Below are 24,730 nucleotides of genomic sequence, written 5' to 3'. Positions count from 1 at the left end.
CATCTGCACTATTATTGTATGTCTTTTTGCCCTCTAGATGAATTTTTGACACCTAAGGATGAATAAGAACTGTAACTCCTAAATAAGTATAATTAGTGGCAACATTTAAGGAGTTATGTGAAGTGGTGTTCTATTTCATTGTAATTGGTGGACGTGGTTTTCTCTTTAGTGTTAATTAGTTGCTGTGTATTTTTCTTCACAACAGCAAGTGATTGTCAGGGTTCCCCTGAACCACCGGGGAAAAGGATATTATTCGACCCTGTTTGTGGTCCCGAAGCCAGATGGTTCGGTCAGACCCATTTTAAATCTAAAATCCCTAAACTTGTACTTGAAACGGTTCAAATTCAAGATGGAATCGCTCCGAGCTGTAATATCCAGCCTGGAAGGGGGGGATTTTATGGTGTCGCTAGACATAAAGGATGCTTACCTTCATGTCCCCATATATCCCACTCATCAGCAGTACCTGAGATTCGCTATACAGGATTGTCATTACCAGTTTCAGACGTTGCCGTTTGGGCTTTCCACGGCCCCGAGGATTTTCACCAAGGTAATGGCGGAAATGATGGTGGTCATGCGAAGGCAGGGTGTCACAATTATCCCATACTTGGACGATCTCCTGATAAAAGCAAGATCAAGAGATCAATTGCTGTAGAACGTGTCGCTCTCCCTGAGGGTGCTCCAACAACACGGTTGGATTATCAATCTGCCAAAGTCGCAATTGGTTCCAACGACTCGACTATCGTTCCTAGGAATGATACTGGACACGGAACGAAAGAGGGTTTTTCTCCCGTTGGAAAAAGCCCAGGACCTCCAGAACATGGTCAGAGATCTGCTAGCGCCAAAAAGAGTGTCAGTTCATCAATGCACTCGAGTTCTGGGAAAAATAGAGCCGCATACGAGGCCATTCCTTTCGGCAGATTTCATGCAAGGACATTTCAGTGGGACCTTCTGGACCAGTGGTCCGGGTCCCATTTACAGATACACCAGGAAATAACACTGTCCCCCAGGGCCAGGGTGTCTCTCTTATAGTGGCTGCAAAGTGCTCACCTTCTAGAGGGTCGCAGGTTCGGCATTCAAGACTGGGTTCTGATAACCACGGACGCGAGCCTCCGAGGATGGGGAGCAGTCACCCAAGGAAGAAATTTTCAGGGACTATGGTCAGACCAGGAGTCATGTCTGCACATCAACGTGCTACAATTAAGGGCCATATACAACGGCCTTCGACAAGCGGAGAGCTTCTTCGCAACCTACCGGTTCTGATTCAATCAGACAATGTAACAGCCGTGGCACATGTGAACCGCCAAGGCAGGACAAGGAGCAGAGTCGCAATGGGGGAAGCCACCAGGATTCTTCGCTGGGCGGAAAATCACGTAAGCGCTCTGTCAGCTGTCTTCATCCCGGGAGTAGACAACTGGGAAGCGAACTTCCTCAGCAGACACGATCTCCATCCAGGAGAGTGGGGACTTCATCAAGAAGTATATGCAGAGATAACGGGTCTCTGGGGAATTCCTCAAATCGACATGATGGCGTCACGCCTCAACAAAAAGCTTCGGAGGTACTGTGCCAGGTCTTGGGACCCTCAGGCAGTAGCAGTAGATGCCCTGGTGACACCATGGGTGTTTCAGTCGGTATATGTGTTTCCTCCTCTTCCTCTCATTGCAAAGATTTTGACGATAATAAGACAGAAAAGAGTACAGTCAATACTCATTGTTCCAGACTGGCCTCGAAGGCCCTGGTACTCAGATCTTCAGGAAATGCTCACAGAAGATCCTTGGCCCCTTCCTCTCAGGGAGGACCTGTTGCAGCAGGGGCCCTGCGTATTCCAAGACTTACTATGGTTGCGTTTGACGGCATGGCGGTTGAACGCCGAATCCTAGCTGAGAAAGGTATTCCAGAGGAAGTCATACCTACTCTGATAAAGGCTAGGAAGGAGGTGACAGCGAAACATTATCACCGTATCTGGCGGAAATCTGTCTCTTGGTGTGAAACCAAGAATGCGCCTACGGAAGATTTCCATCTGGCCCGTTTTCTCCACTTCCTACAGACAGGAGTGGATATGGGCCTACAGTTAGGCTCTGTTAAGGTACAGATTTCGGCCCTATCTATATTCTTTCAGAAGGAATTGGCTTCTTTACCAGAAGTCCAGACTTTTGTGAAAGGAGTGCTGCACATCCAGCCTCCTTTTGTGCCCCCAGTAGCACCCTGGGACCTTAAGGTGGTGTTACGGTTCCTTAAATCTCACTGGTTTGAGCCCCTTCAAACGGTTGAATTAAAATTTCTCACCTGGAAGGTGGTCATGTTATTGGACTTGGCATCTGCAAGGCGTGTGTCAGAATTGGCGGCCTTGTCTCACAAGAGCCCCTATTTGATTTTTCATGTGGATAGAGCGGAATTGAGGACTCGTCCTCAATTTCTACCTATGGTGGTGTCTTCATTTCATATGAACCAACCTATCGTGGTGCCTGTGGCTACGAGTGACTTGGAGGACTCCAAGTCCTTGGATGTAGTCAGGGCCTTAAAAATGTATGTAGCCAGAACGGCTAGGGTTAGGAAAAGAGAGGCTCTGTTTGTCCTGTATGCAGCCAACAAGATTGGCGTGCCTGCTTCAAAGCAGACTATTGCTCGCTGGATCTGTAACACGATTCAGCAAGCTTATTCTACGGCTGGATTGCCGTTACCAAATTCGGTGAAGGCCCATTCCACTAGGAAGGTGGGCTCTTCTTGGGCGGCTGCCCGAGGCGTCTCGGCATTACAGCTTTGCCGAGCAGTTACTTGGTTGGGTTCAAACACTTTTGCTAAATTCTACAAGTTTGATACCCTGGCTGATGAGGACCTCGCATTTGCTCAGTCGGTGCTGCAGAGTCATTCGCACTCTCCCGCCCGATCTGGAGCTTTGCTATAAACCCCATGGTCCTTACGGAGTCCCGAGCATCCTCTAGGACGTAAGAGAAATAAGATTTTAAACCTACCGGTAAATCTTTTTCTCCTAGTCCGTAGAGGATGCTGGGCGCCCGTCCCAGTGCGGACTGGATCTGCAAGACTTGTATATAGTTATTGCTTACATAAGGGTTATGTTACAGTTGGAATCGGTCTTTGACTGATGCTGTTATTTGTTCATACTGTTAACTGGTTATGTATATTCCAGGTTATATGGTATGATTGGTGTGGGCTGGTATGAATCTTGCCCTTAGATTAACAAAATCATTTCCTCGTATTGTCCATCTCCTCTGGGCATAGTTCTCTAACTGAGGTCTGGAGGAGGGGCATAGAGGGAGGAGCCAGTGCACACCCATACTAAAAGTTCTTTATAGTGCCCATGTCTCCTGCAGAGCCCGTCTATACCCCATGGTCCTTACGGAGTCCCCAGCATCCTCTACGGACTAGGAGAAAAAGATTTACCGGTAGCTTTAAATTCTTATTTTTTATTTTTTTCTACTGTTGCCACTACAATGGACTAGTAGTTGTAATGTAGAGTGTGCAGAGTTCTATGTGTCCCGTCCCCTTGCACTGTATAAACTGCAACTCTGGCACAGTGTCTGTTAATCATTATACTGCACGATAATCACCATTACGTTAGCCTTCTGCAGCACCAGCTAATGTTCTGCGGAAATCCAAAACCTGTTCCCTGAGTCTGGCCATCCTTACCAGTGGCGTAAGTTCGTCACAGTTGCCCGGAGGCAAGTTCATACCAGTTGCCACTATATGAAGTTATGTGTAGTAGTACGGATGGTGTAATGGTTAGCATTACTGCCTCACAGCACTAAGGTCATGGGTTCAATTCCCACCATGGCCATAACTGTGTGGAGTTTGTATATTCTCCCCGTATTTGCGTGGGTTTCCCCCGGGTACTCCGGTTTCCTCCCACAAGCCAAAAATATACTGGTAGGTTAATTTGGCTCCCAACAAAATTAACCCTAGAATGACTGTGTGTGTATAAATGTGCTAGGGAATATAGATTGTAAGCTCCACTGGGGCAGGGACTGTTGTGAATGGCCAAATATTCTCTGTAAAGCGCTGCGGAATATGTGTGCGCTATATAAATAACTGATAATAAATAAATAATAATAATAAAATGTGTAATTGTCAGAGAAGTAACTTCATATAGTGAAAAGATAGCGGCAGCCATCAATTAACTTACTTCAATGGTGTCACAGAATGGGGGGAGAAGAGCCCCCTTTCAGAGCAGGAGCCCAGCGGCAGATGACTCCGTTGCCTCCCAGAGTTCTGCCTCTGATCCTTACTATAGGTGCACCGTGCTGCACCAACATCAAAGTGTCCCTGAGAATCCTGTCCACCGGTGGCCAATTTCCGTGCTTTTGCCAAAAGGCTAGAGATGAAATTAAATTCTACATAAAACCAAGCTTCTTCCTGTGCGAATCCTCTGCCGGCTAATGTCATTTCAGTTACCAGCAGCAACGAGTAGGATGACAGATCAAGCAGATCCTGACTAGATTACCATGAGGTTGGACAAACCATAAAACAACATTACACTCTTTATTCATCTGAAGTGATGCGTGCACAACGGAGTGTGATTGTAGCTTCACAGCGACTACAAAGTACAAATACTACTATGTGATGAGACTGTGTGATGCGTTCTGCGACAACTCATGGCTGTGGCACGTTCTGGAGGAGGATGGCGAAGTGGCCGTCAGGATGCACACAGCATCTTCACAGCTTGTAGATTGAGCAGCACAGTCCCCTCCTCCTTCTCCTCCTCCACCACAGTGGGAAACTCCTGGGCATGTGACTGCTGGAGTTAAGATGGCAGCTCTGACTGAACCTTTAGGTCTGGAAAGAGGTAATAGATACAATGCATGTTTCATTGCAGGGGTTGGGATTGTGCCTGTATCTGCTGAGTGCAGACAGAGGGAGGAGGGAAATAATAAATGGCTTTGCCTCTCTCTCTCTCTCTCTTTTTTTTTAACTGGCACCAACCTGCTAATCAGGGCAGTGAGTGATTTGCAGAATAACCTTGCATTTGGCTCTCCCTTCATCCGACTCTATTTCTGTTCTGCTTCTTTGTAGATCGCGCACCTTAACATCTCATACTGTATAAAATTTCTCCAGCCAGTGTTGAATCATTCACATTTCATCCTGTCCCTACACCTTCCACATACAATACGTTCACATTTCCACGCTGCAGTTTTTTCTCTGCTTTTCAATGTTCAAAACAATTGAAGTAATCTCACTACACTATACACACACACACACACACATATATATATACATATATATATATGTGTGTGTGTATATATATATATATATATATATATATATATATATATATATATACACAGCATCAGAACCTGTGTAAATCATAAGTGTCCCGGATTAAAGGGATATTATGGAAAGCCTACATGTATACATTTATTTTTTTCCATGCAATGACAATTGCAGGGTGTCTTAAGAGAGCTGTTGCCTTTTCCGTACTGCAGGTAAACATGTCATTTGGTGCTTTAACTCTTTCAGAAGAAGAATGGCTATAAAGAAAATTGTCCACAGTGCACTTGACTTAAAATTCCAGACTACGCCAGTAGGAAAAACAGGTTGACTCAGTCTCCAGTATAACCAGACAGAAAAATGTATTATCTTCTTATCTGCTGCATACTAAGATTGTCATATGTTGTTACAAAATATCCTCATTCTCACGTGTGGCAGAATTTCGTTTTATTTATTTCTGTAAAAAAAAATAAAAAAAGGTGAACATGTTTTATTCACTATTTCTCATACGTCCTAGAGGATGCTGGGGACTCCGTAAGGACCATGGGGTATAGACGGGATCCGCAGGAGACATGTGCACACTATAAGACTTTGAATGGGTGTGAACTGGCTCCTCCCTCTATGCCCCTCCTCCAGACCTCAGTTAGACTCTGTGCCCAGGAGTGACTGGACACACACTACGGGAGCTCTACAGAGTTTCTCTAAAGACTTTATTGTTAGGTTTTTTATTTTCAGGAGACCTGCTGGCTACAGGCTCCCTGCATCGTGGGACTGAGGGGAGAGAAGTCAGACCTACTTCTGCTTAGTTCAAGGGCTCTGCTTCTTAGGCTACTGGACACCATTAGCTCCAGAGGATTCGATCACTTGGTTCGCCTAGCTGCTTGTTCCCGGAGCCGCACCGTCAACCCCCTCACAGAAGCCAGAAGAAAGAAGCCGGGTGAGTATTAGAAGAACAGAAGACTTCAGTGACGGCAGAAGACTTCAGTAACGGAGGTAAGCGCAGCGGTAGCGCTGCGCTCCATGCTCCCACACACCAACGGCACTCACAGGGTGCAGGGCGCTGGGGGGGAGCGCCCTGGGCAGCAAGTTACTGAGGGTCAAAACCGCTGGCAAGAGATACATATTCGGTGCCCGGGCACTGGGTCCGATACCCCCGCCAGTATACAGCAGCGGCCGCGCTGCGCGCCATTGCTCCCACACACCAGCGGCTTTGCAAGGGTGCAGGGCGCAGGGGGGCACCCTGGGCAGCAATATAAACCTATTTGTGTGTGAAAAAGACATGTATACAGTGCGTGGGCACTGTATACGGCCCCCGCCAGCATAAAAAAGTTATTTTAATAGAAGGGCTGAAGCACGCCGAGAAGGGGCGGGGCTTAGCCTTCACAACGAGATTCAGCGCAATTTTCTCCATGTCCCCGACAAAAGCATGTATATAGTGCAAACGAAGGGGGGCACAGTGTTTTAGTGCTATATAGAACGAAATATAGCACTATTTTGGATAATGGGCATGTAATCATTATTGTTGTGCATATATCTCTGTGTGTCAGATATACCCATTATAGCTCTTTAGTCAACATATGTCGACATGCATGAGTGCTCTGTCACAAACAGCTGTGGGGATCACTGTCGGCATCGCCGACGCCTGTTGGTACGTGATTCGGTAGATGTCGTATCAGCAGGTCGGTAGTTGTATGCTTGTTAAAAGTAAACACTGTATGGGAGGAACAGTAGTATGTGGGTGGCCCTGTCGGCACCAACTGTTCTTACTGGGTGTAAATTAACATGTTGTAACTGTTTTATACCTGTATATATATTTATATGTATATGTATGGTACGGTTCCATGGGCCTGTAGCTCGAGCGCAGACATGGTAGTATATGTGGGGGAGTGTTATTACAATTATTTATGTATACTTCCCTCGGACCCCTCGGGGTTGCAAGAATGTTATTTTGCCTGGTTACTACTCCCTGCTGTCGACGAATACTAGGATTTCTGTCGACCATAATGTTTCCTGGTAGATCCACAACTAGGGCATTCAGTACATGGTCATACACATTCAGAACACATTAATGTCGCTAGGGACCCGACGGTTCCGGACAATCCGCTTATATATATATATATATATATATTTAGGATATGTGTGTAATTGTGTATTCCATTATGTATATTCATATTATGATTTATAATGAATGCTGAAGTAAAGCTATTCCTTCTCATGTGCTGGTCGCTCTGTTGATGAAGCTCTAGGTCGGCCGTGACGAGTTGGTCTCAGATCCTCTCAAGGAGTCCGACTGTTTATTCTTTTCCTGCCGCGGATAGAATACTGTGAATGTCAACTCCTGGTCGACACGGGGCCCTGTCACAAAGGATCGTATACAGGAAGCTAAGTGATATTTTATTTCTATGCTTTGGTCTTATTTGCATTACTTTCACATGGGGGAGTGTTTGTATTTGGAAAGACATCCGATAGAATTACCCTAAAGAGAGAGGGGATGTGTCTTATGTTGATTCTTCTCTATAACATTGCGGCTGGCTGCCGTGCGTATACAGGAACCGCTGTCTGGGGATGCCTCAGTCCAGTCAATCTCGGCAGATACTGCTGGTAAGTCTAACTTCGTGAGTTAGTCTCCTTCACAACGGTTGGTGACGCATTCTTTTGTGGGATGCAGTCGTTTTAACCGGTTCGATACCGTTCTTTTTTCCTTTTCTGTGCAGACAGTGGAAGGTGAAAAGGTAAGAGTGCTGCAGCCTTGTTAGGTTCGCAGAAGCGGATGTCGTTTTCTGTTTCTACCACATCCAACACATATTCGCTGAGTCTATCTGGCTGGAGCCCACTCCGGTGGGAACTCGTCTACTACTTTTCAGTCAGTCTGAGAATAGACTAGGACTTGTGAGTTAATTATAGAATTCAAAGGGGGACATTCTGGCATTTACAGATGTTTCCCCTCACTGATTTTTCAAATAGATCTTGCTGTTTCCCCGCTGGAAGGGGAGGTAGTACGCGACGCCATACCAGAGGTGCGTCAGGTTCAGGGCATTGTCCTGCTCTCCCTGTTTAAAAAGAAAAAGAAAACCAAGGGGTTTAAATGCGTTGTTCTCCGCATCCAGCTTACCTGGGTGGATATCCAGGATTGTCTGTGCCATTTCACTGGAGTGATGGCAGTAGGATGGTATTCTTTCAATAGTAAGAGCCATTGTTATTCTGTACCGTGACTCTCTCCTGATTAAGGCGAGATCAAGACACAAGTGGTGCAAATCGTTGTTTTCTCTCGGACTGTTCTTCAGCACAGGGGAAGGCTGTTATTCCCAACGACGCAGACGTCGGAGGTGGGTATCAGAGTAGATACGGAACGGTTGAAGTTCTGTGTGTTCCTGTGGAAAGAGGTCTGAGGATCCGGAGTCGGCTCAGATTTGCAGTGACAATCCATCAATATGTTCCGTTGATGAAGAAGATCGGTGCGGCCTAAGAGGCCTTTTCGGAGAGCAGGTCAAATGCCAGAGTGGTTTTCACGGGGCCAGTTGGAAATGTGGTCCGGGTCTCACCTGCGCATGCGCCGGAATATAATCCTAATGGCCAGGTTTCCGCTCCTGTGGTGTCGGCTCAGTTTTCACCTCCTAGAGGGACGAAGGTTCGGAATCCAGGATGAGATCCTGGTGTCCATGCATGCAGATCTCCGAGACTGGGGAGCAGTCCTTGCAAGGGGAAGTATTTCCAGAGGAAAAGGTCAAGCTGTGAAGCTTGTCTGCCATAAGCTTTCTTTAATTAAGAGCTATTTTCAATGAACATTTGCTTACTGATCTGCCCGTGTTAATTCTGTCGGACGACTTGACAGCAGTGGTGTAAGTAAGCCGCTAGGGCGGAACAAGGAGCAAAGCGGCAATGGCAGATGCCGAAAAAGTTTTCCGCTGGGTGGAAAGACTGGTAAACGCTATATTAGCAGTCTTCGTTCCGAATGGGAACGACGGAGAAATAGATTCCTCTGCAGACGCGATCTTAATCCGGGAGAAATACAGTCGTCATCGAGAAGTATCACTGAAGCGACAAGTCTTTGAGGAGTGCCTCAATTGGACATGTTGGCGTCTCGCCTCAACGAGAGATCTCAGAGATATTGTTCCAGGTCAGGGGACCCTCAAGCTATAGCAGTGGACGTCCTCAGGACACCTTGGGTGTTTTCAGTCGGTCTACGTGTCCCCTCCGTTTTCACTCTTCTGAAGGGGTTAAACGTAAGAAGAACAAAGGCTCAGGTGATCCTCATTGTTCCGGTCTAAACAAGGAGGGCTTGGCATCCAGTTCTTCAGGATTGATTCATAGAAGATCCCTGGCCTCTTCCTCTACGTGAGGAACTGTTACAACAAGATCCTGGCGTGTATCTAAACTTACCACGGCTGCGTTTGACGACGTGGCGGTTGAACGCCATATCCTAACCAGAATGGATATTCCCAGTGAAGTCGTTTCCACACTTCTTCGGGTTAGAAAAGAAGTAATGGCAAAGCCTTACCACCATGTTGGGAGAAAATGTGTGTCTTGGTGTGAATCCAAGAAGGATACTACGGAAGAGTTCAGCTGGGTCGTTCTTCTCCATTCTTTGCAAGCAGGTGTGGGTGCAGGCCTAAAGTTAGGCTTCATTTCAGTGCGGTTTTGGCCTTATAAATTTTCTTTCAAGAAAGAATTGGCAACCTTTCCGGAAGTTCGGACCTTCGTGGAAGGAGTACTGCACATCCAACCTCCATTTGTGCCCCATTGGCACCGTGGGACCTTGACGTGGTGTTGCGTTTTCTTGTGTCACAAGGTTTGGAACCTTTATGAAAGGTTGTGTTAAAATTTCTCTCTTGGAGAGTGGTCGTGCTTTTGACTTTGGCGTCCGCAAGGCGGATGTCGGACGTAGCGGCTGGGTCTCACAAGAGCCCCTGTTTGATCTTCCAGGTGGATACAGCGGAATTGAAAACTCTGATAATAGTTCTGCCAAAAGTGGTTTCGATGTTTCGCAGAAACCAGCCTATTTGATGCTTGTGGTTACATAAGCATTGGCTGATTCGGGGTCTCTCGATGTAGTCAGGGCTTTGAATATTTATGTCGACAATTTGGCTCAGATTTAGGGAAAAGAGGCTCTATTTGTCCGGTATGCCCCCAGCGTGATTGGGGCGCCTGCGTCTCTGCAGTCTGTTACACGCCAGATCTGTGATACGATTCGGCGTGCTCGTTCTACGGCTGGATTGCCGTTACCGAAGTCGGTGGTGGCCCATTCTACTAGGTAGTTGGGCTCTTCTTGGGCGGATGCCCGAGGAGTTGCGCAGGTTCAGCTTTGCTGAGCGGATACTTGGTCGGGTTCAAACACTTTTGCTACGCTCTACAAGTTTGATACCCTGGCTGATGGGGACCTCATGTTTGCTCAATCAGTGCTGCAGAGTCGTCCGCACTCTCCCGCCCAGTCTGGAGCTTTGGTATAAACTAGAGATGAGCGGGTTCGGTTTCTCTGAATCCGAACCCGCCAGAACTTCATGTTTTTTTTCACGGGTCCGAGCGACTCGGATCTTCCCGCCTTGCTCGGTTAACCCGAGCGCGCCCGAACGTCATCATGACGCTGTCGGATTCTCGCGAGGCTCGGATTCTATCGCGAGACTCGGATTCTATATAAGGAGCCGCGCGTCGCCGCCATTTTCACACGTGCATTGAGATTGATAGGGAGAGGACGTGGCTGGCGTCCTCTCCGTTTAGACACTTGATTTACTAATTTTGGGGAGCATTAGGAGTACTCAGTAGTGTACAGTGCAGAGTTTTGCTGATAGTGACCAGTGACCACCACTTTTATTTATAATCCGTTCTCTGCCTGAAAAAAGCGATACACAGCACACAGTGACTCAGTCACATACATACCATATCTGTGTGCACTGCTCAGGCTCAGGCCAGTGTGCTGCATCATCTATATATATTATATATCTGTCTGACTGCTCAGCTCACACAGCTTATAATTGTGGGGGAGACTGGGGAGCACTACTGCAGTGCCAGTTATAGGTTATAGCAGGAGCCAGGAGTACATAATATTATATTAAAATTAAACAGTGCACACTTTTGCTGCAGGAGTGCCACTGCCAGTGTGACTAGTGACCAGTGACCTGACCACCAGTATATAATATTAGTAGTATACTATCTCTTTATCAACCAGTCTATATTAGCAGCAGACACAGTACAGTGCGGTAGTTCACGGCTGTGGCTACCTCTGTGTCGGCACTCGGCAGCCCGTCCATAATTGTATATACCAGTGACCTAACCGTGGTTTTTTTTTCTTTCTTTATACATACATACTAGTTACGAGTATACTATCTCTTTATCAACCAGTCTATATATTAGCAGCAGACACAGTACAGTGCGGTAGTTCACGGCTGTGGCTACCTCTGTGTCGGCACTCGGCAGCCCGTCCATAATTGTATATACCACCTAACCGTGGTTTTTTTTTCTTTCTTTATACATACATACTAGTTACGAGTATACTATCTCTTTATCAACCAGTCTATATATTAGCAGCAGACACAGTACAGTGCGGTAGTTCACGGCTGTGGCTACCTCTGTGTCGGCACTCGGCAGCCCGTCCATAATTGTATATACCACCTAACCGTGGTTTTTTTTTCTTTCTTTATACATACATACTAGTTACGAGTATACTATCTCTTTATCAACCAGTCTATATATTAGCAGCAGACACAGTACAGTGCGGTAGTTCACGGCTGTGGCTACCTCTGTGTCGGCACTCGGCAGCCCGTCCATAATTGTATATACCACCTAACCGTGGTTTTTTTTTCTTTCTTTATACATACATACTAGTTACGAGTATACTATCTCTTTATCAACCAGTCTATATATTAGCAGCAGACACAGTACAGTGCGGTAGTTCACGGCTGTGGCTACCTCTGTGTCGGCACTCGGCAGCCCGTCCATAATTGTATACTAGTATCCAATCCATCCATCTCCATTGTTTACCTGAGGTGCCTTTTAGTTGTGCCTATTAAAATATGGAGAACAAAAATGTTGAGGTTCCAAAATTAGGGAAAGATCAAGATCCACTTCCACCTCGTGCTGAAGCTGCTGCCACTAGTCATGGCCGAGACGATGAAATGCCAGCAACGTCGTCTGCCAAGGCCGATGCCCAATGGCATAGTACAGAGCATGTCAAAACCAAAACACCAAATATCAGTAAAAAAAGGACTCCAAAACCTAAAATAAAATTGTCGGAGGAGAAGCGTAAACTTGCCAATATGCCATTTACCACACGGAGTGGCAAGGAACGGCTGAGGCCCTGGCCTATGTTCATGGCTAGTGGTTCAGCTTCACATGAGGATGGAAGCACTCAGCCTCTCGCTAGAAAACTGAAAAGACTCAAGCTGGCAAAAGCACCGCAAAGAACTGTGCGTTCTTTGAAATCCCAAATCCACAAGGAGAGTCCAATTGTGTCGGTTGCGATGCCTGACCTTCCCAACACTGGACGTGAAGAGCATGCGCCTTCCACCATTTGCACGCCCCCTGCAAGTGCTGGAAGGAGCACCCGCAGTCCAGTTCCTGATAGTCAGATTGAAGATGTCAGTGTTGAAGTACACCAGGATGAGGAGGATATGGGTGTTGCTGGCGCTGGGGAGGAAATTGACCAGGAGGATTCTGATGGTGAGGTGGTTTGTTTAAGTCAGGCACCCGGGGAGACACCTGTTGTCCGTGGGAGGAATATGGCCGTTGACATGCCAGGTGAAAATACCAAAAAAATCAGCTCTTCGGTGTGGAGGTATTTCACCAGAAATGCGGACAACAGGTGTCAAGCCGTGTGTTCCCTTTGTCAAGCTGTAATAAGTAGGGGTAAGGACGTTAACCACCTCGGAACATCCTCCCTTATACGTCACCTGCAGCGCATTCATAATAAGTCAGTGACAAGTTCAAAAACTTTGGGTGACAGCGGAAGCAGTCCACTGACCAGTAAATCCCTTCCTCTTGTAACCAAGCTCACGCAAACCACCCCACCAACTCCCTCAGTGTCAATTTCCTCCTTCCCCAGGAATGCCAATAGTCCTGCAGGCCATGTCACTGGCAAGTCTGACGAGTCCTCTCCTGCCTGGGATTCCACCGATGCATCCTTGCGTGTAACGCCTACTGCTGCTGGCGCTGCTGTTGTTGCCGCTGGGAGTCGATGGTCATCCCAGAGGGGAAGTCGTAAGCCCACTTGTACTACTTCCAGTAAGCAATTGACTGTTCAACAGTCCTTTGCGAGGAAGATGAAATATCACAGCAGTCATCCTGCTGCAAAGCGGATAACTGAGTCCTTGACAACTATGTTGGTGTTAGACGTGCGTCCGGTATCCGCCGTTAGTTCACAGGGAACTAGACAATTTATTGAGGCAGTGTGCCCCCGTTACCAAATACCATCTAGGTTCCACTTCTCTAGGCAGGCGATACCGAGAATGTACACGGACGTCAGAAAAAGACTCACCAGTCTCCTAAAAAATGCAGTTGTACCCAATGTCCACTTAACCACGGACATGTGGACAAGTGGAGCAGGGCAGGGTCAGGACTATATGACTGTGACAGCCCACTGGGTAGATGTATGGACTCCCGCCGCAAGAACAGCAGCGGCGGCACCAGTAGCAGCATCTCGCAAACGCCAACTCTTTCCTAGGCAGGCTACGCTTTGTATCACCGCTTTCCAGAATACGCACACAGCTGAAAACCTCTTACGGCAACTGAGGAAGATCATCGCGGAATGGCTTACCCCAATTGGACTCTCCTGTGGATTTGTGGCATCGGACAACGCCAGCAATATTGTGTGTGCATTAAATATGGGCAAATTCCAGCACGTCCCATGTTTTGCACATACCTTGAATTTGGTGGTGCAGAATTTTTTAAAAAACGACAGGGGCGTGCAAGAGATGCTGTCGGTGGCCAGAAAAATTGCGGGACACTTTCGGCGTACAGGCACCACGTACAGAAGACTGGAGCACCACCAAAAACTACTGAACCTGCCCTGCCATCATCTGAAGCAAGAAGTGGTAACGAGGTGGAATTCAACCCTCTATATGCTTCAGAGGTTGGAGGAGCAGCAAAAGGCCATTCAAGCCTATACAATTGAGCACGATATAGGAGATGGAATGCACCTGTCTCAAGTGCAGTGGAGAATGATTTCAACGTTGTGCAAGGTTCTGATGCCCTTTGAACTTGCCACACGTGAAGTCAGTTCAGACACTGCCAGCCTGAGTCAGGTCATTCCCCTCATCAGGCTTTTGCAGAAGAAGCTGGAGGCATTGAAGAAGGAGCTAAAAGGGAGCGATTCCGCTAGGCATGTGGGACTTGTGGATGGAGCCCTTAATTCGCTTAACAAGGATTCACGGGTGGTCAATCTGTTGAAATCAGAGCACTACATTTTGGCCACCGTGCTCGATCCTAGATTTAAAGCCTACCTTGGATCTCTCTTTCCGGCAGACACAGGTCTGCTGGGGTTGAAAGACCTGCTGGTGACAAAATTGTCAAGTCAAGCGGAACGCGACCTGTCAACATCTCCTCCTTCACATTCTCCCGCAACTGGGGGTGCGAGGAAAAGGCTCAGAATTCCGAGCCCACCCGCTGGCGGTGATGCAGGGCAGTCTGGAGCGACTGCTGATGCTGACATCTGGTCCGGACTGAAGGACCTGACAACGATTACGGACATGTCGTCTACTGTCACTGCATATGATTCTCTCAACATTGATAGAATGGTGGAGGATTATATGAGTGACCGCATCCAAGTAGGCACGTCACACAGTCCGTACTTATACTGGCAGGAAAAAGAGGCAATTTGGAGGCCCTTGCACAAACTGGCTTTATTCTACCTAAGTTGCCCTCCCACAAGTGTGTACTCCGAAAGAGTGTTTAGTGCCGCCGCTCACCTTGTCAGCAATCGGCGTACGAGGTTACATCCAGAAAATGTGGAGAAGATGATGTTCATTAAAATGAATTATAATCAATTCCTCCGCGGAGACATTGACCAGCAGCAATTGCCTCCACAAAGTACACAGGGAGCTGAGATGGTGGATTCCAGTGGGGACGAATTGATAATCTGTGAGGAGGGGGATGTACACGGTGATATATCGGAGGGTGAAGATGAGGTGGACATCTTGCCTCTGTAGAGCCAGTTTGTGCAAGGAGAGATTAATTGCTTCTTTTTTGGGGGGGGTCCAAACCAACCCGTCATATCAGTCACAGTCGTGTGGCAGACCCTGTCACTGAAATGATGGGTTGGTTAAAGTGTGCATGTCCTGTTTTGTTTATACAACATAAGGGTGGGTGGGAGGGCCCAAGGACAATTCCATCTTGCACCTCTTTTTTCTTTTCTTTTTCTTTGCATCATGTGCTGATTGGGGAGGGTTTTTTGGAAGGGACATCCTGCGTGACACTGCAGTGCCACTCCTAGATGGGCCCGGTGTTTGTGTCGGCCACTAGGGTCGCTAATCTTACTCACACAGTCAGCTACCTCATTGCGCCTCTTTTTTTCTTTGCGTCATGTGCTGTTTGGGGAGGGTTTTTTGGAAGGGACATCCTGCGTGACACTGCAGTGCCACTCCTAGATGGGCCCGGTGTTTGTGTCGGCCACTAGGGTCGCTAATCTTACTCACACAGCTACCTCATTGCGCCTCTTTTTTTCTTTGCGTCATGTGCTGTTTGGGGAGGGTTTTTTGGAAGGGACATCCTGCGTGACACTGCAGTGCCACTCCTAGATGTGCCCGGTGTTTGTGTCGGCCACTAGGGTCGCTAATCTTACTCACACAGCTACCTCATTGCGCCTCTTTTTTTCTTTGCGTCATGTGCTGTTTGGGGAGGGTTTTTTGGAAGGGACATCCTGCGTGACACTGCAGTGACACTCCTAGATGGGCCCGGTGTTTGTGTCGGCCACTAGGGTCGCTAATCTTACTCACACAGCTACCTCATTGCGCCTCTTTTTTTCTTTGCGTCATGTGCTGTTTGGGGAGGGTTTTTTGGAAGGGACATCCTGCGTGACACTGCAGTGCCACTCCTAGATGGGCCCGGTGTTTGTGTCGGCCACTAGGGTCGCTAATCTTACTCACACAGTCAGCTACCTCATTGCGCCTCTTTTTTTCTTTGCGTCATGTGCTGTTTGGGGAGGGTTTTTTGGAAGGGCCATCCTGCGTGACACTGCAGTGCCACTCCTAGATGGGCCCAGTGTTTGTGTCGGCCACTAGGGTCGCTAATCTTACTCACACAGCTACCTCATTGCGCCTCTTTTTTTCTTTGCGTCATGTGCTGTTTGGGGAGGGTTTTTTGGAAGGGCCATCCTGCGTGACACTGCAGTGCCACTCCTAGATGGGCCCGGTGTTTGTGTCGGCCACTAGGGTCGCTAATCTTACTCACACAGCTACCTCATTGCGCCTCTTTTTTTCTTTGCGTCATGTGCTGTTTGGGGAGGGTTTTTTGGAAGGGACATCCTGCGTGACACTGCAGTGCCACTCCTAGATGGGCCCGGTGTTTGTGTCGGCCACTAGGGTCGCTTATCTTACTCACACAGCGACCTCGGTGCAAATTTTAGGACTAAAAATAATATTGTGAGGTGTGAGGTATTCAGAATAGACTGAAAATGAGTGTAAATTATGGTTTTTGAGGTTAATAATACTTTGGGATCAAAATGACCCCCAAATTCTATGATTTAAGCTGTTTTTTAGTGTTTTTGGAAAAAAACACCCGAATCCAAAACACACCCGAATCCGACAAAAATAATTCGGTGAGGTTTTGCCAAAACGCGTTCGAACCCAAAACACGGCCGCGGAACCGAACCCAAAACCAAAACACAAAACCCGAAAAATTTCAGGCGCTCATCTCGGTCCTTACGGAGTCCCCAGCATCCTCTAGGACGTATGAGAAAATAGGATTTTAATAACTACCGGTAAATCCTTTTCTCTTAGTCCGTAGAGGATGCTGGGCGCCCGTCCCAGTGCGTACTGTTTCTGCAGTTATTGGTTATGGTTACACTCTTGTGGTGTTTCTTTTCTGTCAGTCTGTGGCTGACGTTGTGCGTGCCATGGCATGCGGTGTCTTATTATTGGTTGTGTTGACACACTGGTTGTGTTACATATTCTCTCAGTATATGGCTGTGTATTGTTCATGCTGTTGGCTGGTATTCTTTTGAATGCCACGTTCTGCGGTATGTTCGTGGTGTGAGCTGGTATGACACTCACCGTGCTTAAACAATAAATTATTTCCTCGAAATGTCCGTCTCCCTGGGCACAGTTTTCTAACTGAGGTCTGGAGGAGGGGCATAGAGGGAGGAGCCAGTTCACACCCATTCAAAGTCTTATAATGTGCCCAGGTCTCCTGCGGATCCCGTCTATACCCCATGGTCCTTACGGAGTCCCCAGCATCCTCTACGGACTAAGAGAAAAGGATTTACCGGTAGGTATTAAAATCCTATTTTTAGAATGACTGCGGAAAGGGTGTGCGGGTGGGAGGAACCAATCAGCAGGGCCATGCTAAAGGCCTGCTCTGACCAGCTCATGCCAGCTTCAGAAAGATGTCGTCTCGATAACAGACAGCCTGGTTTCCATCTGCATTCATCCAGCTCCAAGCTGTCTTGTCTTTAAAGCACACGTGAAGCCTGATTTAGAGGTGGACGCAAGCGGCTGATGTTTTTAAGCCTGCACAAGCTGTCCGATGGTTACCGCTCTCAAATCGAGCTTGAACGAAGAGATACTGAATTCTACTGCCCATTTTTGGGAGGTAACAAGGGGAGGTGGCTACCCGACGTGGGCATTTCACGGGGGTTTCGCTGACAGCTCGCTGCATCTAAAGAAGCAGAACCGCTGACACTGGAGACCACGTTCAGAGAGAGGGACTGTGTCTCCATAGAGCTGGTGCAATTATCAAAGATGAATAAGCCCCAAAGTCTCAAATGGCAAATAAGAGTATGTTAGTTATAGTTGCTGCAACATCACTGGCCTCAGTGTGTGTATTTGTGTGAGTATCACATTTATGTTACCTAGGAGACTGCATGCCTATGATCCCCTTGATATGCCAAAGAGGAGAAGTCGAAGGGGCATGATGACACAAGTTGCATCATCACTCACAACTTTTTACTGCACAATGATCTGAATATCGTCCTTGCACAATGGAGACTAATTGTTTAATTGTGACCACACCGACTTCACAAGAAAGAGAAGCAGGATCTATTAAGCTGGTCTATTCTCCTAGGAGTCCAAGAGAAAGACTTCTCGAAATGTTTAAGTCTCCCGGCATTAGCCCGGGACTGTAGCTTAAGGGGAATTGGATATATTAGACAGTCAGTTCTTAAAGTTGATGAAAATTTGCAAGCATAAGGATCTGAGCGACTTTGACAAGGGCCAAATTCTGATGGTTAGACGTCTATTTCGGAGCATCCCCAAAAGATCAGGTCTTATGGGGTATTTCTGATATGCAGTGGTTAGTACCTACCAAAAGTGGTCCAAGGAAAGACAACCGGATGCCTGTGTGTTGTTTACCTGGGGAAGAGATGGCACCAGAATGCACTACGGGAAGAAGGCAAGCCAGAGGCGGCAATGTAATGCCTTGGGAAATGTTCTGCCGGAGAACCTTAAGTTCTGGCATTCATGTGGATGTTACTCTAACACGTACCACTGACCTAACCATTGTTGCAGACCAAGTACACACCTTCATGGAAACGGGATTCCCTGATGGCAGTGGCCTCTCTCAGCAGAATAATGTGCCCTACCGTACTGCAAACATTGTTCATGAGTGGTTTGAGGAACATGACCAAGAGTTCAAGGTGTGGACTTGCCCTCAAAATTCCCCAGATCTCTATCTGATTTAGCATTTGTGGTATGTGCTGGTAAAACAAGTCCAAGCATTGGAGGACCCACCTTGTACCTTACAGGACTTAAAGGATCTGCTAACGTCTCAGTGTCTGATACCACAGGATACCTTCAGATGTCTTGTAGAGTCAATGCCTCGATGGGTCAGAGCTCTTTTGAGGGCCAGAGGGGGACCTACACAATTTTAAGCAGGTGGTTTTAAATTTAGGGCTGATCGGTGTATACATGAATGTATTATATTTCTATATATACGCATTATCGGGACTATTTATTAATAAATTAAGATGTTTTTTTATCGATACTTCCTATGGCTACTGCATCCTGAGATGGTAATAGCAACAAGAAGCTTGCGGTAGTACATCTACTGGCATGATCCTTCTTAAGTAGGCAGGGAAGACTTTGCCAGAGGGATCTGGGGTAATCTATCACCAACGATACCTGCCAATAGCTGTCACTCAATAGTGACCTTTAGTAGATATGGAGAAGCCTTAGTTCCACTAAAAGACACCGACTGTCCCTGGAAGAATGGCTTTTCGGCATTTAATAAATAGACATGTATATATTACATATGTAAATATAATGAGTGGTCTGTTTCCATGTCATATGTAAAAATAACATACCCTCCAACATTCTATACATAAAAATCGGCACAAATTAGGGAAGTGGGCGTGGTCACGGGTAAAGGGTGCGTGGCCACGCCCCTTTTCCTATACTTTCAATGGACATTTGGAGAGTCCAGAATCGGTACAGACCATAAAAAAAAGGTACTGTACCTGGAATTCGCCTTTAGTTACCTGTTGCTACTAAAATTTCTAGGACAGTGCACATGAAATATAGTAGAATCACACAACACAGCTTTTCATCTGTCTTCATCAGTGATTTTTGTTCCGCCTGAGTTTTGCCATCTCATCATGAAATGCTAAGTTTTAATAAGAGTTTCTCCTTGTTTGTTCCGTGCCCTCTGTTGCTCATCTGAAATTCAGACACTGGGCTGCTGTGATCACTGAGCTATGTGCTTGTGTTGTGACTGAACCCCCTAAGGTCTTATTCCATTGCTGTTATTATCCCAGTGGGACAGAAGAACTGATTAATGCCTCATTTGCTCCTTAAGAAGAAACACCAATCCCTTCATACAGCTGTCAGTGCAGCAGGGCTACGGCATCGTTACTACAGTATAGCTTTCAACGTTTGAATAGTATTTTTGGTGACCCCTTGCTCACTGGCCAGACATATTATAACCGCGGCACCCCTTCAACGTCACCACTGGACATATTTTATTTTACACTGAAAACACTTTTCCATACTGGAGCTGAGACAGAGTATTGATCGTAGGGTATTCAATGCATACTTACCTACTCTCCCGGAAGCTGTGGGAGGCTCCTGTATTTTGGGGTAGCCCCCCGCACCCCCGGAAGAGTAGGCAGGTCTCCCGCATCCTGCTCGCACCCTAGTGATGCGGGCAGGAAGGAGATAATTTCCCATATTCGCGTGTCTGTGCGGTGGAGAAGGGGTTAAAATGATGCATATCGCGTCATTTTAGCCCCACCCCCTCTCCATGGACCAGCGAATCGCAGGGTTTTCTGGTGTGGGGGCAGAGCTTGATGATGTCACAGCCCAGCCCCACCCCCCGAAGTCTCCTGCAGCGTCGTCTCTCCGGGCTTCTCCCGGAGAGGAGAAATCTAAAGTAGGTAAGTATGGTTCAATGCGACCTCTTAAGGGGATGTAGTTATGTGACCGGCGGTCACAATACCTCCCCCTACATCCCGCCCCCTCACAATCCCGACGGTCAGCCGACCAACAGGGAATATTTCCACTTGTGGGTGTCCACGACACCCATTGAGTGGGGATAGAACCCGTGGCGACCGCAGGTCGCCGCCGGGACCGCAACATGGTGAGCGAAGCGAGCCTGCAAGGGGCTTGTTGCGCTCGTCCCCCTGCCGGCATTCCGCTGCTGGGATATGCTGACCAACGGTGTACTGACCGCCGGTCACGCATACCACACCCCCTCTTAAGTGCCACATTGTTGGTCTGAGCATCTTGAAAACAAGGGTGCACCTTAATTACAGTGTAAGGCATACGGAAACCACCTATTATGTAGCTGTAACATACTTGCAAAAAATAAATAAATCAGAGTTGTATACATTCAAATAGGATAATCAGTGCCATTCACCTGCTAACCTGAGCATAGGGACTCCCACTGATGTTGCATCATTTCATTCCGATGGTGTGCAATTGCTGATACATCGGCACCACTGTCGCAAATCGGTCATGTTGCAGATTATGAGTGCCCCTGTAGACGCGCAGGCTGCGCTGCTCTCCTGGGAAGCAGAGGACTCTCCAGTAGCAAGTAAGATTGCAACTGCTAATTTACACACGCCCAGAAAACGACGTCTCAGTGGCCATGACACGTCTGCGTTTACCTGACCATTTCCCGGTCCCACCCCCAAACGCCGTCTACCTGTCACTCACTTTGTGACTAATTCCTTGGTGCGACCGCCATTGCAATTTAATCGTTGCGCTTGAGCACTGCACCTCAGATGAATGCGCAGTAAGAAAACATTGACCAATTTGCGTGCAATAGCCACTTTGCGACTGCATGTGAATTAGACCCAATGATCCCTGTGGCTACATGCATTTTTAAATAAGGTTTCTCATGGCCACTTATATGGAAGCTCTTGTAAAACACAATACATGCAGAGCCGGATTAAGGGGGGGGGTCCCGGGGGTACGTACCTCCGGGCCCCCCTTCCCAAAAGGGCCCCCTGCCACACCACAGATTGGATCTCTCTTTCGATCCGATCTGTTGTGTTATGCTCCCGTCCGCACTGCAGCCGTACAAACAGGACAGCTGAGCGACGGCTCAGCTGTCCAATAACGTATAAGTGAAGTAGGCTGCCCCAATGGCTGAGCGGCAGGCTGCTTCATTCATACATGATTGGAGAGCTGAGCTGTCGCTCTGCTGTCTGTGCGGTTGGCGGGGACGGGAGCTCAGTTCGTTCACTGGATGGTATGTGAGTGACCGCGCGCGCCCCCCACCTCCTCCTCCTCCTCTCTTGCATAGGGGCCCCACTGTTTTAAGTACCCCGGGCCCCCCAGCGACTTAATCCGGCTCTGAATACATGAGCAAGCCCTGCAAAATATCAGTGTCTTTTTATCAACAAATAGGTCTTACTAGCTGCTTTGGGGTCATTAACATTTGGATGTAAGTCATGTTTATGACACACCTCTCAGATGTAGCAGTACAAGTCCGTGCTGGTTAGAGATGTGCACTTGAAATTTTTCGGGTTTTGTGTTTTGGTTTTGGGTTCGGTTCCGCGGCCGTGTTTTGGGTTCGACCGCGTTTTGGCAAAACCTCACCGAATTTTTTTTGTCGGATTCGGGTGTGTTTTGGATTCGGGTGTTTTTTTTAAAAAACACTAAAAAACAGCTTAAATCATAGAAGTTGGGGGTCATTTTGATCCCAAAGTATTATTAACCTCAAAAACCATAATTTCCACTCATTTTCAGTCTATTCTGAATACCTCACAATATTATTTTTAGTCCTAAAATTTGCACCGAGGTCACTGGATGACTAAGCTAAGCGACCCTAGTGGCCGACACAAACACCGGGCCCATCTAGGAGTGGCACTGCAGTGTCACGCAGGATGGCCCTTCCAAAAAACACTCCCCAAACAGCACATGACGCAAAGAAAAAAAGAGGCGCAATGAGGTAGCTGTGTGAGTAAGATAAGCGACCCTAGTGGCCGACACAAACACCGGGACCATCTAGGAGTGGCACTGCAGTGTCACGCAGGATGGCCCTTCCAAAAAAACACTCCCCAAACAGCACATGACGCAAAGAAAAAAAGAGGCGCAATGAGGTAGCTGTGTGAGTAAGCTAAGCGACCCTAGTGGCCGACACAAACACCTGGCCCATCTAGGAGTGGCACTGCAGTGTCACGCAGGATGGCCCTTCCAAAAAACACTCCCCAAACAGCACATGACGCAAAGAAAAAAAGAGGCGCAATGAGGTAGCTGTGTGAGTAAGATAAGCGACCCTAGTGGCCGACACAAACACCGGGCCCATCTAGGAGTGGCACTGCAGTGTCACGCAGGATGGCGCTTCCAAAAAACACTCCCCAAACAGCACATGACGCAAAGAAAAAAAGAGGCACAATGAGGTAGCTGTGTGAGTAAGATAAGCGACCCTAGTGGCCGACACAAACACCGGGCCCATCTAGGAGTGGCACTGCAGTGTCACGCAGGATGGCCCTTCCAAAAAACACTCCCCAAACAGCACATGACGCAAAGAAAAAAAGAGGCGCAATGAGGTAGCTGTGTGAGTAAGATAAGCGACCCTAGTGGCCGACACAAACACCTGGCCCAACTAGGAGTGGCACTGCAGTGTCACGCAGAATGGCCCTTCCAAAAAACACTCCCCAAACAGCACATGACGCAAAGAAAAATTAAAGAAAAAAGAGGTGCAAGATGGAATTGTCCTTGGGCCCTCCCACCCACCCTTATGTTGTATAAACAGGACATGCACACTTTAACCAACCCATCATTTCAGTGACAGGGTCTGCCACACGACTGTGACTGAAATGACGGGTTGGTTTGGACCCCCACCAAAAAAGAAGCAATTAATCTCTCCTTGCACAAACTGGCTCTACAGAGGCAAGATGTCCACCTCATCATCATCCTCCGATATATCACCGTGTACATCCCCCTCCTCACAGATTATCAATTCGTCCCCACTGGAATCCACCATCTCAGCTCCCTGTGTACTTTGTGGAGGCAATTGCTGCTGGTCAATGTCTCCATGGAGGAATTGATTATAATTCATTTTAATGAACATCATCTTCTCCACATTTTCTGGAAGTAACCTCGTACGCCGATTGCTGACAAGGTGAGCGGCGGCACTAAACACTCTTTCGGAGTACACACTTGTGGGAGGGCAACTTAGGTAGAATAAAGCCAGTTTGTGCAAGGGCCTCCAAATTGCCTCTTTTTCCTGCCAGTATAAGTACGGACTGTGTGACGTGCCTACTTGGATGCGGTCACTCATATAATCCTCCACCATTCTTTCAATGGGGAGAGAATCATATGCAGTGACAGTAGACGACATGTCCGTAATCGTTGACAGGTCCTTCAGTCCGGACCAGATGTCAGCATCAGCAGTCGCTCCAGACAGCCCTGCATCACCGCCAGCGGGTGGGCTCGGAATTCTGAGCCTTTTCCTCGCACCCCCAGTTGCGGGAGAATGTGAAGGAGGAGATGTTGACAGGTCGCGTTCCGCTTGACTTGACAATTTTCTCACCAGCAGGTCTTTGAACCCCAGCAGACTTGTGTCTGCCGGAAAGAGAGATCCAAGGTAGGTTTTAAATCTAGGATCGAGCACGGTGGCCAAAATGTAGTGCTCTGATTTCAACAGATTGACCACCCGTGAATCCTTGTTAAGCGAATTAAGGGCTCCATCCACAAGTCCCACATGCCTAGCGGAATCGCTCCGTGTTAGCTCCTCCTTCAATGTCTCCAGCTTCTTCTGCAAAAGCCTGATGAGGGGAATGACCTGACTCAGGCTGGCAGTGTCTGAACTGACTTCACGTGTGGCAAGTTCAAAGGGCAGCAGAACCTTGCACAACGTTGAAATCATTCTCCACTGCGCTTGAGACAGGTGCATTCCACCTCCTATATCGTGCTGAATTGTA

General features: G+C 47.6%; 1 protein-coding gene across 1 annotated transcript in view; it reads left to right on the top strand.

Annotated features, from left to right (window-relative positions):
• The first annotated feature begins 4,618 nt into the window (after positions 1-4,618).
• The window catches only part of LIN7B (lin-7 homolog B, crumbs cell polarity complex component), a 64,114-nt gene continuing 44,002 nt past the window's right edge, over positions 4,619-24,730 (top strand). Inside the window, exon 1 of the mRNA XM_063942443.1 lies at positions 4,619-4,798. Coding sequence (XP_063798513.1) covers positions 4,762-4,798 — 37 coding nt within the window. The 5' untranslated portion in view covers positions 4,619-4,761. The remainder of the gene's footprint in view (positions 4,799-24,730) is intronic.

The sequence above is a fragment of the Pseudophryne corroboree genome, chromosome 10, assembly GCF_028390025.1.
Source record: "Pseudophryne corroboree isolate aPseCor3 chromosome 10, aPseCor3.hap2, whole genome shotgun sequence".
Classification (NCBI taxonomy): Eukaryota; Metazoa; Chordata; class Amphibia; order Anura; family Myobatrachidae; genus Pseudophryne; species Pseudophryne corroboree.
The sequence above is the reverse complement of the archived record's forward strand: the minus strand, read 5'-3'. Positions and strand labels throughout refer to the sequence as shown.